The 19909-nt window shown below is 43.4% G+C and overlaps 1 protein-coding gene across 1 annotated transcript in view; it reads left to right on the top strand.

Annotated features, from left to right (window-relative positions):
• Positions 1–2489: 2489 nt before the first annotated feature.
• LOC115391977 (chemokine-like protein TAFA-5) overlaps positions 2490–19909 on the top strand; it is a 43022-nt gene continuing 25602 nt past the window's right edge. Inside the window, exon 1 of the mRNA XM_030096421.1 lies at positions 2490–2591. Within this exon, the coding sequence (XP_029952281.1) occupies positions 2501–2591 (91 nt within the window). The 5' untranslated portion in view covers positions 2490–2500. The remainder of the gene's footprint in view (positions 2592–19909) is intronic.

Consider the following 19909-nt stretch of genomic DNA (forward strand, 5'->3'; position numbering starts at 1 on the left):
TCAAGGAAAACATAAAAATAGTTGTTGGCTGCTACTGTGGTGCAATAATTCATGTAGTGGAGGCTGCAGGAGGCTGTTTACAGCAACATGCAGGGAGGAGATGTAAAGCTGACAGAGATCCACAAGAGAAACAACGCTGCTCCGGAACTTTCTACACAGGTTTTTCAGTTTTCTCCTAAATATTATTGATTATTGGGATTTACAGTATTGAAAACTAGATGTTCTTTTCTTAGAGCATCCTCTCTTAGATCTGAAGTGTTGACGTGTTTTTTTTTCACAATGCTTTACAGTAAAAACAGAAACCTTTTGTTGGGTTTTCGTTGCCTTTTTTCCGCAAAAAAGGCAACTTTTTGAAAACACTTTGACTTTTCCTGTCTCCATGGAGATGGATGAAAACACAAGTTTTCTAAAACACAGCCCAGATCCTCCTGGTCTAGTGTTACCATAATAACAATCCAACTTGGCGTTCTGTCCAGACCAGTGTCCATGTTCTCCCATTGTTCATAGTGGTTTCATTACAAAAACAACCAACAGCACCAGCTAGTGGCCCAACATGGAAACAATACCGCTTTCAATTTTCCTGTTGGTTCTGTGTAAACGGACATTATTTTTCAGATGTGGCTGTACAAACACAAGACTTTTCCGAAGCGAAAAAACACAGTACCGATATAAGCCGCCGACAGAGGTTCTGGGTTACAGACTTCAGTAAAATGAATGTTTTCAACCCAACAGGGACTCCAGGAGAAAGACCCTCCTGAAGTTTAGACTGAGTTTATCACAGTCTTTCTCTTTTAGGACTAAAAAGTTCAGTGAAGCTGAAAACTTTCTGAGTTTTCTGAAAACTTTTGAGGAGAGAAATCAGCTGTTGAGTTGTTAAATCTCTCCTTTTTTGGCAGCTAGTTTAGATTTTACCAAAGTGCTGCGCCGCGTCGGAGCTCTGTTAAAGTTGAATCCAGCCGACTTTATGCGGATGAGATGAGAGCAGCTCTGAGGCAAAACGAAATGCTTCGCACTGCTCCCAGTATGCACTGCGGTGCATTTCACGATGACAGTGAATGGGAGAAACTGACAGACGCTGTGGATACGAACCATCTCCACCTTGCTGCTACATCGTCTTAAAAATCCATGAGATGATTTCATTACTCTGGAGTGAATCGGAATATCGGGTATCAGCATATCCAATACTTGCACCTATGTAAATATCAATATTTTAATCTATCTAAAGACTTGTGAGGCATCGAGCTTTGAATTTTTCAGTCCTGATCTTCACTTTCAGCTCTTGTAATTTAGGATGTCCCGATCAGTTGTCTCAGTTGTCGTCCACTGAGCCCAGTTTGTGATCACCGGAAACAGAGGAGGTAGTCTGGGAGAACAGTCCCACCTCCACCATCCTCCACCATCCAGATCTGAACCGTGCATCATGAGAAGCGCTCATCTGTCGCTTCCAGACCTGGTCTCAGATTTTATTCTCCAGGCGTCATTGAACAGAGATCCATAACCTCTTCTGAACCACGGACCAGTTTTAGGAAACATCACTTTTCTGCAGACCAGTAGGACTTTGAATGAAAAGGACTGGATCAGGGTTTAATGATGCATGAAAGGAAGACTGATGAGTTGAGCAGGAAAGAAGAGCTGAGGGAAGAAAACTACTTCTCACAAAATAAAACTTTTTGCAACATAAATTTAAATGTAGAATTTTAAAATGGAACTTTCAATTTTATTTTATTTATTCACACCTCCCAGTTTGTCTTCCTCCAGAGCGCCTCCTCACTGCTCCTGCTCCTCACTTTCTCCTTTCCGCTCCTGTTGTGTGTTTTTTATTTCATTTTTAACACAATTATTGTCACGTGACGTCAGATTGAAGAGAGAGAGAGAGAGAGAGAGAGAGAGAGAGAGAGAGAGAGAGAGAGAGAGAGAGAGAGAGAGAGAGAGAGAGAGAGAGAGAGAGAGCCTCCTCCTCCTCCTCCTCCACACCAGAACCGGGCATCCACCGGTGTCAGTCGGACCCAGCGGCGGGCGGAGAGGCGCACCATGCCCGCAGCAGCTCCTCCAGGCGTCCCGGGCTCCTCAGGCGGGATTTTACACTGACGGGCGGCTGGAGGACGCGACGCGCACTGAGCTGTAAGTTTGGAGACGCAGAAGCTGCGAAACTTCTTCCTGTGAGCAGTTTGCTGATGAAGGCGCTGCGGAGGAGGAGGAGGAGACCACCCGCATCCGCAGCCGAGACCGGCCGCCGCTGCGCACCGTGAGGAGGAGGAGGAGGAGGAGGAGGAGGCGGAGAGCCTCCACGGCTTCAGAATAAACCAGACTCCTCTGGTTCTTCCAGAATAAAGCGCCCTTCTCTTTGGATTAGTCTCTTGGCGCGCGCGTGCCCCGGAGATGGCCGGTGCCTCCCGCCTCCGTCCTGCCCCGGCTCGGACCGGGACGGACGCGGCGCCGTGAGGAGGCTCCACGGACCGGATCGATCGCACTTCGGGACTTGTTCCAGTCCGTCAGCCTGATGCAGCTCCTCCGGCTGGCCTGGGCTCTGACCGCCTCCGCAGGCTGCCTCCTGCTGCTCCTGCTGCTCCACGACCAGCTCCTCAGAGAAGGTACGGCTCCCGCCCGGCCGCGCGCGCGCGCGTGTGTGTGTGTGACAGACACTGCTTGAGTGTGTGTGAGGAGACCTTAGGGGGTAAAATATTGTGTGAAAAAAGCCCTAAAGAGTCCGAGTTTATTTTCTAGAGGGAAATAAATTTGTGCGCAATTGTGCGTTATTGCGCACATTCTGCGCCACTGGCAGCAGTGAACTGTTGGTCCAGACCAGCCTGCCCTGTTTCTGACACATGAAGAGGAATTATATCTATTTTACTGTCTTCAATCATTGACATGATCCTTATTTATTTTTCATTCATTTATTTATTGACTTGTTTAAACGGCGGAAACGCGTTTTAAAGCAGCTCAGTGAGTTCTGTGCGCAGTGTGCCAAAAGAGTGAAACCATTACATAATAATCTTTAAATACCAGAGACTCCTCACCGTTTTCCTTTGATTTGCTTCAATTAGATCCTGAAGAAAGTTCAAATTTGTTTTGAAGAAACCTTCAATATCGTCTGAAAAAAAAAATCAAAATTTGTATATAGTTTTTATACTTGCATGTTCATCCTGAGGCCAGAAATGAGAAACCAGAGGCTCCAATCATGTCCGCAGGCCTTATGTTTGACAAACTGTTCGAGCCGTCTTAACCCTTTATTAGACAAATGACCCCATTTTTTAAAATTAATTAATTAATTTATTTATTTATTAATTTATTTATTTTTTGGTAACTTCAGCATTTTTTCTCATGTCTTCCAAACGAGCTGATCAATGAATACATGACTGAAAAGCTGCTAAACTCAAAGATCAGTGCTGCTTTTACTGGATGTTTACAATTTGAGAGAATTCTTAAAAATCACTTTTACTGAACGTCTGCCTAAAGATGGAGATATTACGGTTTTAGTTCACTACACTTGACAGAAACCACATTTTACTATAAGACTGAAGAACCTCAGGGTGTGAGGCATGAGGAAAGGAATTTGCACATTTAATATAAATTAAAATTAATCTCATCCAGTCAAATTTTGATGCCAAAAATTTCAAAGTAAGTGATTTTGGTCAATTTGACCCTTTGTTTTAACAAATTTTTCATTATTTATAGGGTATATATGTCTACTTCTACTGTCTTTAGAAATTTGCAAAGATTTAGAAAATTAAAAAGGGCTTTGAAATATTCACATCTTCCTGATGACATGTTCAAGTGTTTCAATAAGTGCCCTAGAAATGGTTAACTTCAGAAATACGTAAATATGCTATTCTACTGTAACAAAAGTGTTGCAGTGTTAAATAAGATTGATCAGATTCATAGTTTTGTATTTATTAGTCTGTTGTGCTCAACTTTTCCCTCAGGTAAAATTGTTAGCTACAAAAAACAGAAGTCACAAAGTATGTTCACTTGTCCAATGAAGTAATAATAAGTTTCAAAAGTAATATCATTTCTAAGTTAGATGTTATTATTTAGATCTGTTGTTAAAACTGGAGGGAAAATCTGTATTTTTAATGGAATTATAAAAAGTTTGAACTCTCTTCTCCTTAAAAGAAAGAAAAATTATTTGTTTTTAAAATGATGCTTCCAGAGAGTTTAGCAGCATTTAAGTTGAGCAATTATCGGTTGTTTATATTAAGTTACAGTGCAAACTTAAATCTATCAGAAAACTTCTTTAATTTACTGCAGGGTGTCAAACCCGAGGCCCGGGGGCCAACTAAAACATGGCCTGACTTAACTTTTGACAGTGGCAGAGCTCTTCATGATTTTTTTCGGAGGATTACTGCTTTATGAAGAGTATAACAGACAGAACGTCGCTGGGATCAGTGAATAACCGGCTGCTCTACAGAGGCAGGAGCTTCAGCATGAGCTGCAGAAATCCTGCAAACTGAGAAGCTACGCTTTTTTTCAAAAGAAGATTCGTTGATCAGAAACACTGAAAGAGAAGATTTAGCTGGAAACTGTAGAATTTTTGTTGTGTTTTGTAACATCAATAAAAACAAAAGAAACAGCTCCAGAGGGAATGAATACTTCACTGTATTCTGCAGCTGAAGACTTTAGCATAAGGTTGAAATTGGATTTCTGTCTGCATAAATGTTAAACTTCTAAAGGTGTTCAGATTTTGGTGAAAATACTAACATCATTTGAATTCAATATGAATTCAATCTAGACTTTTTGGATCATGTTGTCCATTTTTAAACTATAGAGATATGTGTAGTTGATTTTAATTATAAGGCATTACCGAGTATCGTAAATGAGAAATATTAATGTTAAAGTTCCCATTCAGACAATCTGAGAACGTTCAGTCGTTCTGTAGCTCCCAACACACTGCAGAGACTGTGACAGTCCGATCCTCCAGTGTTTCCCTGCAGCAGCCCACCACGGCGTCACACGTCCCATAAGTCCCAAGAAAACTCAATTCCATGAGCATAGTGCGCACAATTAACAGCATATTTATATTTCAATTCTAATTCCTGTTATTTTCGCGTTGCTGTGTCCCACTGTGCAGCAATGGTCCTGAACGATTCATCCATCACAGTAAATGAACTCATGAACACTTCAGTCTGCGTGTTTAGTGAAAATCTTGGCTATTGGAGAAGGTGAGGTTTCATCTAATCTGGATTACCTTTTGTTGTAACAAAGAGCAAGTTTGCTTTTTATTTGTGTTGGTTTCATTAAGCATGAAGCAACATCGCTGCTATTTATGTCAAATAATCTGTAGCTGTGGCTGAAGGACGTTTGCTCTCCGCTAACCTCTGTCGGACACTGCTAACACTGGGGATGCACGCTTCTGTTTCTTTTTGAAATGAAGCTACACACACACACGCACACGCACACACACACACACACACACACACACACACACACACACGCACGCACACACACACACACACACAAAGACAATAAGCCAAACCATGTTGGATCGTTATTACAATGACTGTCGGCTCTAAATCTGCCAGTTCCAGGAGAGTCTGGACCGGGAATCTTGACACTTCGGAGGAGAACGTTGTTCTTCCTGTCCAGCTACTGACTGTGTGCAGAACTATTATTTGCTACGGCTGTGGAGTGTATGGCGACAGAGTCAGAGCATTCTCAAAAAGTTGCTCTCTGAGCATTTGTAATGGTTGTGTAAACGGTGCCATATCTTTTCCATAAGCCTCTCACTGGCTTCTAACTCAATTTTAACCCAGAAAAAGACAAACCCAGTTTTGAGTTGTTTAAATCCAATAGGTTGGGTTATTTTTGTTTTCAACCCAATTTTTGGGTTGAATTATTGAATGCAAAAGTTTTGCCAACTACAGTTTGGGTTATCCTTAACCCAACTGTTGAGTTGCACAATTTAGCGCCCAAAAAAGTTAATAATGATTGGTTTTCCTCGCCACTTGTCATTTTCACGGTTGCGTCGGGGCTGGAGCCAATCCCAGCTTCATATGAGTGAAGGCAGGGCTAACCTGGACCGGTTTACCGGCTTGTCTCTGTTAGGGTGAACAGAGCCGGTTTATTTGAGTTTGGGTGCAATCCGAGAGCTGAGAGCCTGGCGAGCAGTTCGAGAAGTGTGTCTGGAGCAGAGACGATCCGAGGGTTAGAAGTCCGGAGTGGGAACCGGGTGTCAGTCCGAGGCAGGAAGCGGCAGGTCAGGACGGCGGGCAGAGCGGGTCTCCAGTAGGGGTGCAGCGGTACAGATAACCCACGGTACGGTCCGTACCTCGGTTTTTGTGCCACGGTTTCAGTTCGGTACGGGAAATATTTTGTACATAAAGGGATCCATTTTTTTCTCCCAAAAATATCCCTTTATTTTGCTTGTCAGCAGAAACTGCATTTCACAATAAAGATTAACAAATAACATTATCACTGGTGTACTGTATAATATCAGGCGCTTCTCTCATGATAACAGATACTGAACGTAGAATTTTCAAATAATAAATATCCTCTTGTTGCCTGACTGCTTGTGTACATTATACAGCAGTATGAACCGAAGTTTACCCACACCGGAGATTTAAACCAAGCTGATGCCTCTTCAAAGTTCTGTCTCTCGACTGCCGCTCTCGCTGGACATGCCTTCTGTAGGCGCACTCCGTGTTGCCAGATTTGTTCAGTAAAACACGCAATAAAGTGAATGTGTGTGGAGCCACCGAAAGGGGCATGCCTCAGGTCTCAGCTGGGCTTGGGAGCAGAAAAGCCCAAAACGGCACTTTGGAACAAGCAAAAAAACCAAAAAAATCTCTCAACTGACGACTGCCAACACTGACAAGTGACTTTTCAAAATAAAAAGCTGATAATAAGCGGACCTGGCAACTATCGCTGCACTTCGACCCGGCTGCAGTTGAACAGCGTATTTGTTGCTGCAATATTGGACTTCACCAAGAGAGGCAGCAGTGTGTAGAAGAAGAAGAACAACGGCGCTAAGCAGCTCTGGCGGGAGCAACACAGCGGCGGTTGGACATTAGCTCGCGGAGAGAGAGGCTTTTTTATCCGTCCAGACAGGTGCATACACATAAACGACGGGCTGAAAAGCAGCTGTGTGAAATGAATCACAAAACCGAAAAGCGGCGGTCCATCAGGGCGTATTGTCCCGTGACGAGCGGACCGAACGGTTCAATATTTTGCCGCGTACCGTTGCATCCCTAGTCTCCAGCACCGCCCCGCTGAGAAGAGACAGAGACGAAAGCAGCCCACAGCAGTGTGTGGGAAGGACAGAGCTGGGATTTGAACCCAGGACCCTTTTGCCACCAAGATTGTCGTGTATGGTCATAGTCGTCACATACAGCATTCTGAAGTATTTAGTACCACTTTACAAGGCAAAGGATGCATTTATGTACATAAGATGTGTGATTATGAATGTTACTAAGATTACTATATGATATACTTTCAAAAGTTAAAAAAAGAAAAAAAAAGCGTTTTAATAACCAAAAAAGCCTCCAACTCAAAAGTGAGTTGCTCTCTGGAAAAAAAAAAAAAAAAAAATCCAAAAATGATGCATAACCCTGAAAACCCCGACGTTGGGTTAGATAACAGTCCTATAATCCAGCAAAGGAGTTACCCTTTATAAAAATAACCCCAACACTTAACCCAACACTGGCAGCTCTTACATTCGGTTACCAACGTATCCCAGAATTGTTGCAGCTGCGCCCGTCACATTTCCTTTCAGCTTCTCTGGCGACTCAAAATCTGCTGACGTTCTTCCACCTGGCTCCTTTTAGCCTCTGCTGCTACTTTCCGTCTGTCCCGTCCAGAATGACGGAGGAGGCGTCCCTCAGGACACGTCTGCTGACGGAACCAGGTCGTCTTCTCATCAAGGTTTCTACCACTTTGAGGGGATTTGATGTTCGGTGATTCATGGTTTTAGTCTTGGACAATCATAACGCAAACATACCAATCAAATGGTAATTAAGGTCTTCATGAATGGTTATTCATCAGATTCTTTGCTCTTCAGAAAAGTTTTATGTTGACGGACTGTATCCTGGTATTTCTTTGCTCTCTTTGTCTTTCTTGTGTTTGAGCTGAACAAACATTCAAAACCTCCAAACCACAATGCATTCGTGTTGAAATATGTTTGGTTTTCACAGATTTAAAGTTGATTTACTGTTTTTGTCCAATGACAGTGAAGCGCCATCTTTGGAGGTGTGTTATAGCAGGACTCCTGAACCTTCTCCGAGCTCTCAGACTGCAGAGCCCAGCACGGTCTCTGGTTTGTCAAGTGGATCGTTTTGAGTACTTTTCCAGGTCATATCAAGACTTGAGAAAATTCTGTTCTCTTCGACAGCTGATTGTGGCAGCGTCAGTGGAGACAGGGCCTTCTGTTCCTCGTCATCATGTGGAATGGGACCGCAGGACTCCCAGAGTCAGGCTGAGTCCAGTAGAATCTGGTTTAGGGTTCTTTGTCGCACATCTGCTGGTTCCCGTGCACACGTTCACCGGGTTTCCTGGAAGACATCAAACTGTTCAGTTGTCTTGTTTGTTCACGCTGTTGGCCACACATGAATGATTCTGCACAGCGCTGCCCCCACAGGTCATCACTGGAACTTCATGAGAACGTAACAAGTTCCACACGTGAAGAACACAGGAGGTGGACAGAATAGTTGCAAAAGCCAGTGCCACGCATGAATTGGCCTAAACCCTCAAGAACTGAGCGCTGGTTGTCCCGTGGCGGTGTGATCCATGACCTCCTCACGTTCCTGAGTCTCATGTTGAAGCACACTTTCAATGTTCATTTCTCTGCTGTCCTGATTTCACCCTTCTGAGACGCCAATAACCCCCAGAGAAGGTCTGTCTTTCACAGGGCCTTTCTAATTTTGGCTGACATCTCTGGTGCAGTTATGTTTCCTCAGTCGATTTACAGAGTTTTAAGTATTGATTTCCTGGTCTGTGGGTAATCTTTGAATTTAAGGGGCTGATATAGATCTTCCTCCTGCCCTCCAGTAACTCCCACTCTGTTGGAACATAAAAACCTCGGACTCAGGAAGTGTGCCTGGTTATTTATAAGTGTAGATCACCACTGCAGAGATTAAACAATTGGAACAAAAACTACCTCTGCCTGCAGAGTGATAACAATACATTTTCCAAAAGCTTACAAGAGCCCAGATAAGTCTCCCGTCGTCATTTCAGCTCCGACTAAATGCCTTAATGCAATCAATGTAGAGCGGCTCAGTGGTCCGAGTGGAGGACCCACACCGCTCTTTGCTCAGAGAGGTCAGTAATAAAGTGAAATCAAGCAGCGTGTGCTTCCCTCCTCGGCAGCACTAATTATCCTGCGTGATGGTTTTTGGGTGTCAGGGCTGGTTTGTGCTCGGCTCGTTATCAGAGCTTTCTGCAGTGCTGGATTCGTTCCTCAGTGAGACGCCCTGCAGGGGAGCAGCGGCTGCAGTAATCAGCGAAAAGTTGTGAAACGTAAAGGAAAGAGGAGAGTCGGGAGAACGTCTTCTGATTTAACACACAGACACATGCAGTCAGACTACCATCTGGACCTGAACCTGCGATCTATCCAGCTGTACTTCACCTTTCAGACAATGGCAGCAGGGATCAGAAGGAGCCCACTGTCACCCCATAAAGCAGGACAGCAGATGATTAGATGACTCTGAGAGTTTGACCTTACAGTTCGGGAGTGATCATGTTCCAAGGCTTCGGACCGTCCATGTGAAGGTGAACTTCAGTTTTTTTTGCTGCTGCGCTGCTGGGTTTCTCGCAGCTCTCAGCTGACGAACACAAAGCTTTTAACATCGCAAGAGTTCTTCAGCAACTACAACCATGAACAAACTAAGACGTCGATCCCAGATCCTGATCACCCTGCTAGATTCGGTACGGACGGAGATGATTGTCATACTGCAAGAGCCGAAGGAACAAACTAAGACCCCGTTGACACGTCAACATTTTCAGTGAAAAGCATAGTTTTTGCAATTTCACTTCACAAAGGTTTGATGTCCATTCACACAGAAATAGCATGAATGCTGAAAATGAAGGCACTTTCATGTTGCGCGGCGGTCATGTAAACGGAAATCAAAATGCGATGGACGTTTTCAGTTTTTTCTTTTCTTTTTTCTTTTTCAAATTGAAAACGTTGTCATGTAAATGCAGCCTGGAATGGTTCAAACCTGCTTCAGATCGTATTTCATGGTCATGTACTGTCAGAGGTTTTATGAATTCAGCTGTGGCTTTGGAAAGGATTTTAGCACCTGTGCTCTGAGGTGACGGAGCTGATGGAGTGAAGAATTCAGCCCCGGGGCGGCCCCTCCCTACAGGACGGCGTGGAGGAGCGAGACCTGGAGACCTGGAGGCTTGGTCCCTGGATGGGATCGGCTCCTGGCTGCTGGGGCTGCTGGGAGCAGCGGAGCCTCCTGGATCAGGGTGTTCTCCTCTGGTGCTCTCTCAGTCTGGTGTGTGGTTGTTTCTCGTGCTGCTAACGACACACACTGTAACTGTAGCGTTTTGAATGGAGTTGAGATATAAATAGATATGTATATATAGAATAGGAAATAAGGCTGCAGGAGATGAAGGGAACGTGTGGTGATGTGGTTGAGAGCTGCAGTGATGTAACATTTACAACACTGAAGTAGGTGATATGAGTGTGATTTTGCGTTGACATTTGTTTATCATATTAACAGTGCTCTTTCTCTTGCCTCTGTCAATTACATTCAGTGTGATTGGGCCTTGATTTGTATTATATTATTTTAGTTTCTTCTATCAGCATTGTTTCTGAAGTGGAGTTTTGGTCGATTGCTGCCTTGTATTCACCAAAATTTGGGTCACTTGCTAATTTTTTCTAAAAAAATTTTTTTTATTCAAATAATTTTATTCAATAATTTTGAGTTTGCGTGCATGGTGTGACTGTTAAGTGCATGAAAACACAATTCATCAAGTCACTGTTTTTTCACGTGTGTAAATCTTGATCGGACATGTTGGCAGTATTGTGTCCTTGTTTGACCCAGATTCATAACAAGCAGCATTATTTAATCCTTATTAGACAAACGGGGCTTGATCTTCTCACCCTGTTACTGTTAGTTTGCCTGAAGTGGGAGTTTTGTGTAGAAGCCACGAGCAGCATTTGGAGCTCGTCACATCTTCACTGACTGGGAGAAATGAGGAGGCCCTCTTCATTCCGACGACGTGAAGCAGAAGCTGGTGTTTTCTGGGTGTCGGACAGCTGCTGCTCCTCCCATGCAGATGTTTGGGATAATCAGCGCTGCAGCAGTGAGAAGCAAAATCATAAACTCCAGCAGCTGCTCATTGAAATTCACCAGTCAGAGCTCAAACAGACTCGGGCGAGCAGGTGCGCCGACTCTCAGTGTGCAGAGCTCCGTCACATCGCATCGCGTCAAAACGGGTCAACTTGTGAAGAACAAAACAAATCCGCAGCTCCCACGTCTCGGCCTTTCTTCACTGATCATCTCGGCGCGGAAAGCTTTAATGAAGACAAACCGCGGGCCGACGGTAATTCCCACACGCTCTGTGTTTACACTCTGCCTCTGTTCGGCTCACGAAGCCCGTTCAGATCCCGGGAACAAGCCTGCCATGCAGCACGCACGGCGCTGTGCCCGCGGTGGAGAAAGCTTACCTAAGGAGCCTTCAGAGTCCAAATTAATTCTCTACGCTCCATTAAATCCAGCATATATATTCATGGGAATTATGAATACAGTGTGTCTGAGAGAGACGAGCTCATCAGCTGAGAGAAAACAACACAAAAAGACAGAAAAGAGGAGCTGCAGAGGGTGTAATTGGATTTAAATAAGTGCATCTGGAGGATCGAGCATTGGCCAATGATTCAGCAGTGAATGAAACCAGGAAAAAAAGGAAAGAGGAGATTGGGTAATGCATTCACAGCAGTGGTGAACCAAAATATTGATAACAGGAAAGTGAGGAACATGAATGCATAAAGAAGTACAGCTCAAAGTCCACGGCTTGATTATTAGAATAAAATATATATTGTACAAAATGCATTTAGGGCTGCATGATTAACCGACACCGCATCGAAATTGAGGTTTTAACTGCTGCGGTAATCGAACCGCACTGGGCTGAGGTTTGTCTGAGGCATTTGAGTGACAGACCTATCCACCAATCAAAACATTGGAGTCTCACGTTCCGGGCCACCGGCCAATCAGAAATGACAATAGAAAGCAAATATGTCTGCACTGCACTGCTGCAGCTAACTAGCATCAGGTTGCTAACAACAAATCCTGCATATGTGCTCTGCGGTGTCATGAGGAGCAAAGAGTTTTCAGTGTGACTCATTCACGGTGTGAAAATGGCTGAGATGGCAGCAGAAGAGGGAGTGGAGCAGCTGCTATCAGATAAGAAGTGTAGTTCAGTTGTTTGGACTTACTTTGGGTTTGAAAAAAACGATGTGGAGCAAAAGCGAGCCAAACTGTGTCGCCGTGCAGCAGCCAGATCCAGAGGAAACCGTCTAGTTTATACCAACTCCTGAAGACTCGCCTCTATACAAATAACACAAACGTAGACAAGCCGTAGGTTATTCTCTCTCTCACCTGATCACCCGACAGCTCAGCCTTCATCCAGCATGTGGACGCGCTCATCTCTCTCCATGAAAACATGAAGCGCAGCCCAAGAATGTGAGGGAGGATGACCCAGAGTAGGATTACTAAACTGAGTGTGATCTAAGCATATTACGGCAATAAGGATTTTTTTTTTTTTTTTACCCTTTATCTTTAGAGACTGGCGAGTTCTTTTTTTTTCTTTCTTTTCTTTTTTTTTTTGCGAGTTGAAGTTGGCTTCACAGTGGTGCCTATTTGCGGTTCTGGTTTTTAATTTCGATTTATTTCACGTTGAAAACTGTTACTAAACTAAATAGTGTTCTGTGAGCCATGCAAGCAAGACCAGTATTGAATTACAATTTGGACAGCATTGGGTTTTGATTATTTTGTTATTTCATTAAAACAACGCACTCTTTTTTTATTTTCAAACGTGATGCAGACACGTGGTGGCGTCTCGGCTGCCGCTGCCTGAAGCTTTGTCAAGTAAGTTTACATTATGTGTTGTTTTATGTGTCAACTTGAGCAAGACCATGTAAAAGTAACAAGAATTATTTTTTACCATCATTTTAGCGGTTTTCTGCATTTGAAAGTACAAAATGTGAAAATCGCAAATCGAATCGCAATCGCATTATTGGTCAGAAAAATCGCAATTAGGTTTTTTGTCAAAATCGTGCAGCCCTAAATGCAGTCATGTATTTCATTGTAGAATCATTTGTGTGAATTTATTAAGAAAAAAGATTAAAAAAATAAATAAATGTAAAGCTTCATCTTCATGTGTTGCAAAAGGAGATTTAAACATAAGTCAGTGTTTGAGATGGAGTTTTTTTTAATCCTTTTAAAAATGCAACCACACACACACACACACACACACAGAAGCAGTGGCTGGTTTTCAGCTTTTAACACGTTTTAATCTAATTTGAACAAACTCAGAGCAGCGGAGCTTCGACCATGTTCTGTGATGTCTGCCACACGGCTCAGGTCTGGACGTGTTTCTTGGTCATTAGCCGCTAAAATCTACTCTGTAAAAAAACAAACACACACAGTGTGGTGCAGTTTTTGAGGGAAGTTATTGCCGAAAGCAGTTTTTGCTTTAAGTCTTTCTTACTCTTACAGACATGAATTCAACTTCAAACTTCCTGTTTTTTGATTCCTTTTTATTAGTTTATTTTGTATGACTGTGCACAAGATGGAACTTTAACACTCGGCTCAAGAACTGCGGTGAAAGTTACCGTCTGCAGTCTTCACAGATCAGGATGAACAAACGAGAATGGAAACACACACATATCACTGGAACGGTGGATATCATCTTAGTTTGATCCATTCTTTTATCTCATGTCATCACATACGTAGATGACACTGTTATATTTGATTATTCATTTACAGAGTAGCTTTTAATAACAAACTTGAAGTTTTACTCATTTCAGACAATTTGTCATGATTTCTAAAACTTCCCCTCATCTAAAAAGGTGGTGAAGTTGGTAAAATTCTCAAACTTCATGGTTCAATTCCACCATATTCCTCATCATTGGTGCGAGAGTGAAAGAATTAATGTTTCTACTGATGTGTGACTTCTGAAGAGGGGAAATTCAACTTTAAAAAAAAGTAATTTCTCTGTTGAAAAACATGTTGGGTGTGTTGGGTTGGAGGAAATGTGGTTTCTAAGGTGTGAGAGGCCATTGCTTTAAGATCCACTGCAGCTGGAGCTCCTCTGAAGGTTTCCGCCTCACGTTGGATTCGGACTTGGTGTGCCGCTGCACTATAACAGACTCATTAACCATCATCAGGCGATCAGCAAACAGCCGCGGCATGGCGTCAAAACCAATTCCAGCCTCATCATTATTCCTCTGCCCTCACTGGCTGTGCAAACACTGTGACTTTTCAATTTGCCAGGAAATAATAATAATAAAAAAAAAGAGAGATAGAAGATAATAAAGGCACATATCAGCCAGATGTCAGTTTATCTCTCTTCCTCTGGGCCGTGAATAGATTAGGTGTCAGCTCTGATTGGACGGGGAGCAGCAGAAGGAGAGCTGAAGACGACGAGCTGTAATTGTTTTTTGGCTGTAAAGCTTCATCAGGTCCGATGACGAAGAGAGAAACAGGGTTCTTACACCGAGTCCGGGTTCAGTATGTGATCAAAGTGTTCTGGTTCTGATCCGAACCGCCACATCAGGGGACCTGGAGTCCTGTCCTCCACTCAAGGAGGAGTCAAAGGTCTCTGAATCACATGTGAGCAGACTGTCAGCCTTCCTCCTCATAATAAAGATTATTTATAAAAGAAAAAATATTCAAACAGAGAACTAATAATTGATAAAATATAAAAAACACTGAATACGAAAATATAGGAATATGCCTGATGAAGTGAACAAATACACAGAAAAGTACTTGAAAAGGCAGAGAAAGAAATTATCTCAAACTGCTCCATCACCCTGCTGCGAGCTGGGAAAGTGAAGGAGATGACGCTCACATTAACACATTCACATTCACACATTCACCTCAAATCTGAGTGGAGCTGGTGTGGTTCGCTACCCTAAAGTTCAATTCATTCAATGACAGCATCTATTAGGCTTATTAGACTGAAGAAAACGTTAAAAAATTGACAAGATTAACACTGGGTGCGTTTACATGCAGTCAATAACCCTTTCTTAACCAGAATATTCGCAATAACCCGGTTGCGCACAGCCATGTAAACACATGCAAAAACCTGAATATGCTCATATTCCGGTTTTTAAAAACCTGAATATTACCCCTGGGTTACTCCTTTTCTAACCTGAATTTCTGGTCATATAAACGCACATCGGAATATCCCGGTCGAAAGGGACATGAAATACTGCTCTGCGCATGTTCTACCCGCAAGGAATCTCGGTCATTTGAGTCCAGGAACTACTTGTGACACAGTTTAACTGCTACTAAGAAAATAAATTGTGCCAAAACGATCATTCAGTTCTTCTCTTTTACTGAAAAAAACGGTGCATCGCATCATTAAACATATTACCACGTCTCGCTGGCTTACTCTTTTTCTAACAACATGCAGAGAGAGCCTGCAGTGGCTGCAGCGCCCTTCTTTTTCTGTGGTGTCTGTGTAAAATAAGGTTGAACATGCAAACAGCGCACCTAGTGGCATAAAGTGCAAATGCAGTCATGGTGTCGTCTGTGCTCCGCGGTTTGAATGGGGAGATCCCTGATCATGTAAACAGGAGTAACTCTGTCTGTTTAGGCATGTAAACGGGTTATTCCAAATGATTCAGAAACCGGAATATTGACCTTAACCCGAATATTGATTGCATGTAAACGTAGTCAGTGTTACTTCAAAAATTTCATGAGGAAATGATCCTTCATTCACACAGCAGCTTTGAAGCCAGGCTGTGGGGGTTTTCTGAAGGGAGGACGCAGTCGGCCATGGAACTCATGCTTAACACAGGAACGAACCGACAAGCAGAAAAAACAATGGGCGCCTGACGTTTGCCTTGGTAGACGTTGGTATCTGGTATCGGTACCTGCTGTTAGCATCGGTTTTTCCATGTTTTCTCTTCCTTCATTCAAATGTGTGTGTTTGTCTGAGATTGTTGGCACATCTGTTCCTTCTGCTTTTGTTGATATTTCCAGAACCTTTTGATGGAGTTTTCATTCAGGATTTCCACCCTTTTCTCTCTCTCTCTCTGTCTATTAAAGATTGTTGTGTATTTTTATGAAAGAGAAGTCTTAGGAAAGTCTGAAAAGAACACACCTCCTTGTATGAGTCTGGACAGAGAAGAGTGTGTGGCTCGCTGGTTATCGAAGGAATCGAAGGATTCTCACTTTCATCAAGAATAGATATGTCTATTTAATTACCATCATCATCATCATCATCATCCCTCTTGAGCCCAAAGAAGTGAGATGTTGTCGAAACAGAATTATATGAGATGTTAATCATGCTTTAGTTAGCAGAGGAACTAATGAAGTCGGTTCATTAAAAAGCATTTCGTCAAACGGAGTCCAGACAGTCTCCGTTTGCCTCACATTTCCTCTTGATTCACTCTTCACAGCTCAGCGTCCCGCCGTGACCGCCCCACATAACTCGAGCGGTTAGCAGCGCGAGCTAGCTAGCTAGCTTGATATCCCGCTCACAGAGTTCTGACTGCTTGTGGGAGGAAGAGGAGGAGCAGACGGAGGTGAAAACCGCATCGCAGCAGCTCTCAGCTCGAGACCAGAGAGTTTATTAGCTTCCGTGTAGCCCCGAGGCTAACGGGAGGGGGAGGAGGACGCTTCAGACGGCGGGCGGCGGCGGCGTTAATGCGGCCTGTCAGATATCATCATGAGCTTCATTAAAGCTGCTCGGAGTCTCGACGCGGCGCCCGGAGCGGCGTCGGTGTTCAGAAGGCGTTCGGTCCTGTGAAGTCGGCACGTCTTCACCGTTTGTTGTGGCGACACCTGATTTGATGAGATCTTATGTGAAACCTGCTGGTTTACTCCTTCTCACCAACAGATCGCACTTCAGCTGAATTAACTTCATTATGCCTGGAGTTTATTCACAAGTATTTAGGTTCTTCTTTTCAGACAAGTTTTTAAAAGAACATGTAAAGGTCTGTTGTAAAAACCTACATACCTGAAAAGAAGAAACCAAAATACTTTTGAACAATCTGAAGGCATAATGATATTAACTGAACTATTTGAAGCTTTGTTTATTTTCCGACTCACCTCATCCTCTGGTTTCAGGTCACTTTCACACTTGATTTTAAACCGTTTTTAGGCCGGGTTTCCACCGGTTTTAGGCTTGTTTAAAACTGGCTTCAGTTCAGCCTTGCAGTTGTTTTCGGGGCTCGTCTTCGACTCTTTCCCGCTCGCTGCAGCTTTAATTCAAATGTGTTCTACACTGATTCTACGGACTGACTTTGCTCTGGCTCGGGACGAGTCTGAAGCTGTCTTGACTGATTTCAAACCAGCTGTCAGCTTGTTACAAGACACTCAGTTTCAAATCAACTTTTTGTACTTCATGGCGTGGAGGTTGATTTTTTTTTTTTAATGTGAAGCTTGCAGACATACGAACGAAGATTAAATAGTTTAGCAGCACGTTGCTTTGTTACAATTACTTGAAGTGTTGCTCAATTAGGCTGATTACAGCTACTTTCAGTTCTTTAGTATTCATCTGAGATGAATGAGACGAGATTTATGATGAAGACATGTTGTGAAAAACTTGTCTGTAAAGACGAAAGCCAAATACTACAGCTGCACATTCCAATTTGTGGGGAAAAAGAAGAGCAACAGCAACTCCAAGAAAGACAATATCTGATCAGAAGATCCACAGGGAAAGTCATGGAGGTCCAGCTGAAGAAATTCCTCTCACCACAGCTGAAGGCTGAGTGGATTCACTCCTTTAATGTGTTGAAAACAGATGCAATCAGGACAAATGCAAATGTTCTCTGATGCTGTGGATCTATGAGCCTCAGCATCTCGCAGTGAGTCATCCGAATCCATGTTAAAGAAGGGAAAGGTGATAACTGCAGCATCTCACTGCTTCCTGTGAGAGCAGGAGTTCATAGTGGAGTGTGTGTTTTATATTCTGCTCACTTCTGTTTCCTCTGTGATCTACTGAATCTGACTAATTCATGCTAATTCTAACTGGCTAACATACATGAAGGGGTCTCACACACACACACACACACACACACACACACACACACACACACACACACACACACACACACACACACACACACACACACCGTGACATGCTGCAAGGCCGGGAACTGCAACAATGACTAATAAAGTTATTTTCAATTTGATCAAATAACTCACTTTAAACCCGATGTATTCTGCTCTCTCTCCTCCTCGTCAACAGTCGGTTTTGCGGTTTCACTGCTTTGTGTGAATTCTGAGCAGACTAGAGGGGAGGATTGTGTCTCTCAGAGAGAAATGAATCAGACATTTTATATGACGATCAAAGACAAGGCAAAGGACTTTTTTATTATATGATCCACAAGATAAATCAAAGTAGTTTAATGTTGGCATTATCGATAAATGCTTAAGTTTTGAATCCAAATACATAATCTGATATAAACTGTGAAAGAAATGTCAGTAATAAAGTGTGTAAACTTCATGCAACACCACTACTCTTCATGAGGCGGCAGTAGGGAGTCATTTTCATCCTCAGATTTGGGATTTCCGTCAGAGATTCAGCAGCTTTGTTGGTTAATTTCCAGCCTATGCTGTCTTTTCTTGCTAACTCCGATGTTGAAATATCTGCGCCAAGCATAGACTGTCAGTCAGTTCGTAGATGTCAGTCTCTTCACATTCATCAATACGATCGACGTCCTGCACTTCATTCCTTTTTGATGTTGCTCTATGAGGGCATCCATGACAGTTATGTGGGTTTGTTTTGGGTGAGAAAGGGAATTTACAGCCTGAGTGTGTCTAAGAAATGGAGATGAAGAGGGCAGGTAGGTACAGGTGGAGGGAATCAGGGTGAAATCTAATCAATACACACTCACAGGAAGCAGCAGGAGGGAAAAGTACAGGGACAACACGAAGTTACAGAAAAGCAGACAAAACACAAGTGAAACAGAAAACATGAGACGAGACAGCAACAAACACGCCTCAGAAAGCTGAGAGGCTTTGAAAGCCGAGAACCAGATGGGAAGACAGACACTGGGAGAAAATAAAAACACAGCTAAACTCCAGGATCCTGACAAAACTCAGCCTGTTACTGCCAAAATCAGCAGAAGAATCGGGAGAAGGAGCTTTAACAGTCGGCTGTTTAATTAAATTAACAAGCACAGGGCCTGAATCCTCAGTATGAGCGATAAATCCAAACCCTGTGTGAGACTGAATGAAAAGATTTCTCCTGCGCTGATGAGAGGAAGCGGAGACAGATGCCTTCAGTTCTGCAGATAAAAAGCAGCAGATCTCATTAGGTTGACCTGCTCCAGCAGGTTTTAGCATCATGTTGGAGGCAGGACGTGTGAGGGAGACACGTCGAGCCGTCGCTCTGCTGACGGACGTCTCAACGTGGAGACCTCTCAGCGCCGCCGCCGCCACGTCGTTCATCACAGTGACAGCTGAGGCTTTTCACTCCGACGGCCCGCCGCACCAGGACGAAGCGAACGGCAAGAATCTGAAGGACGGAGCGGCCCGAGCAGCTGCAAAATCCAGTCCTCAGAAATAAACTCTGTGGGGAAATCAGAGTACCTGATGATCTGAAGGCTGCTGACAGAAAGTCTTCAGACATAAGAAAATCTGCGTTAACAGAAGTTCATCTGTAATATTAATTCAGCTTTCAGCTTTATTTATGAAGTGCCAATTACAACATGGTCATTTCTAGACACTTACAGAGAAACCCAACAGATCCACATGAGCAGCATAAGCGACTGTGGAAAGGAAAAACTCCCTTT

The sequence above is a fragment of the Salarias fasciatus genome, chromosome 7 (genome assembly GCF_902148845.1).
Source record: "Salarias fasciatus chromosome 7, fSalaFa1.1, whole genome shotgun sequence".
Taxonomy (NCBI): Eukaryota; Metazoa; Chordata; class Actinopteri; order Blenniiformes; family Blenniidae; genus Salarias; species Salarias fasciatus.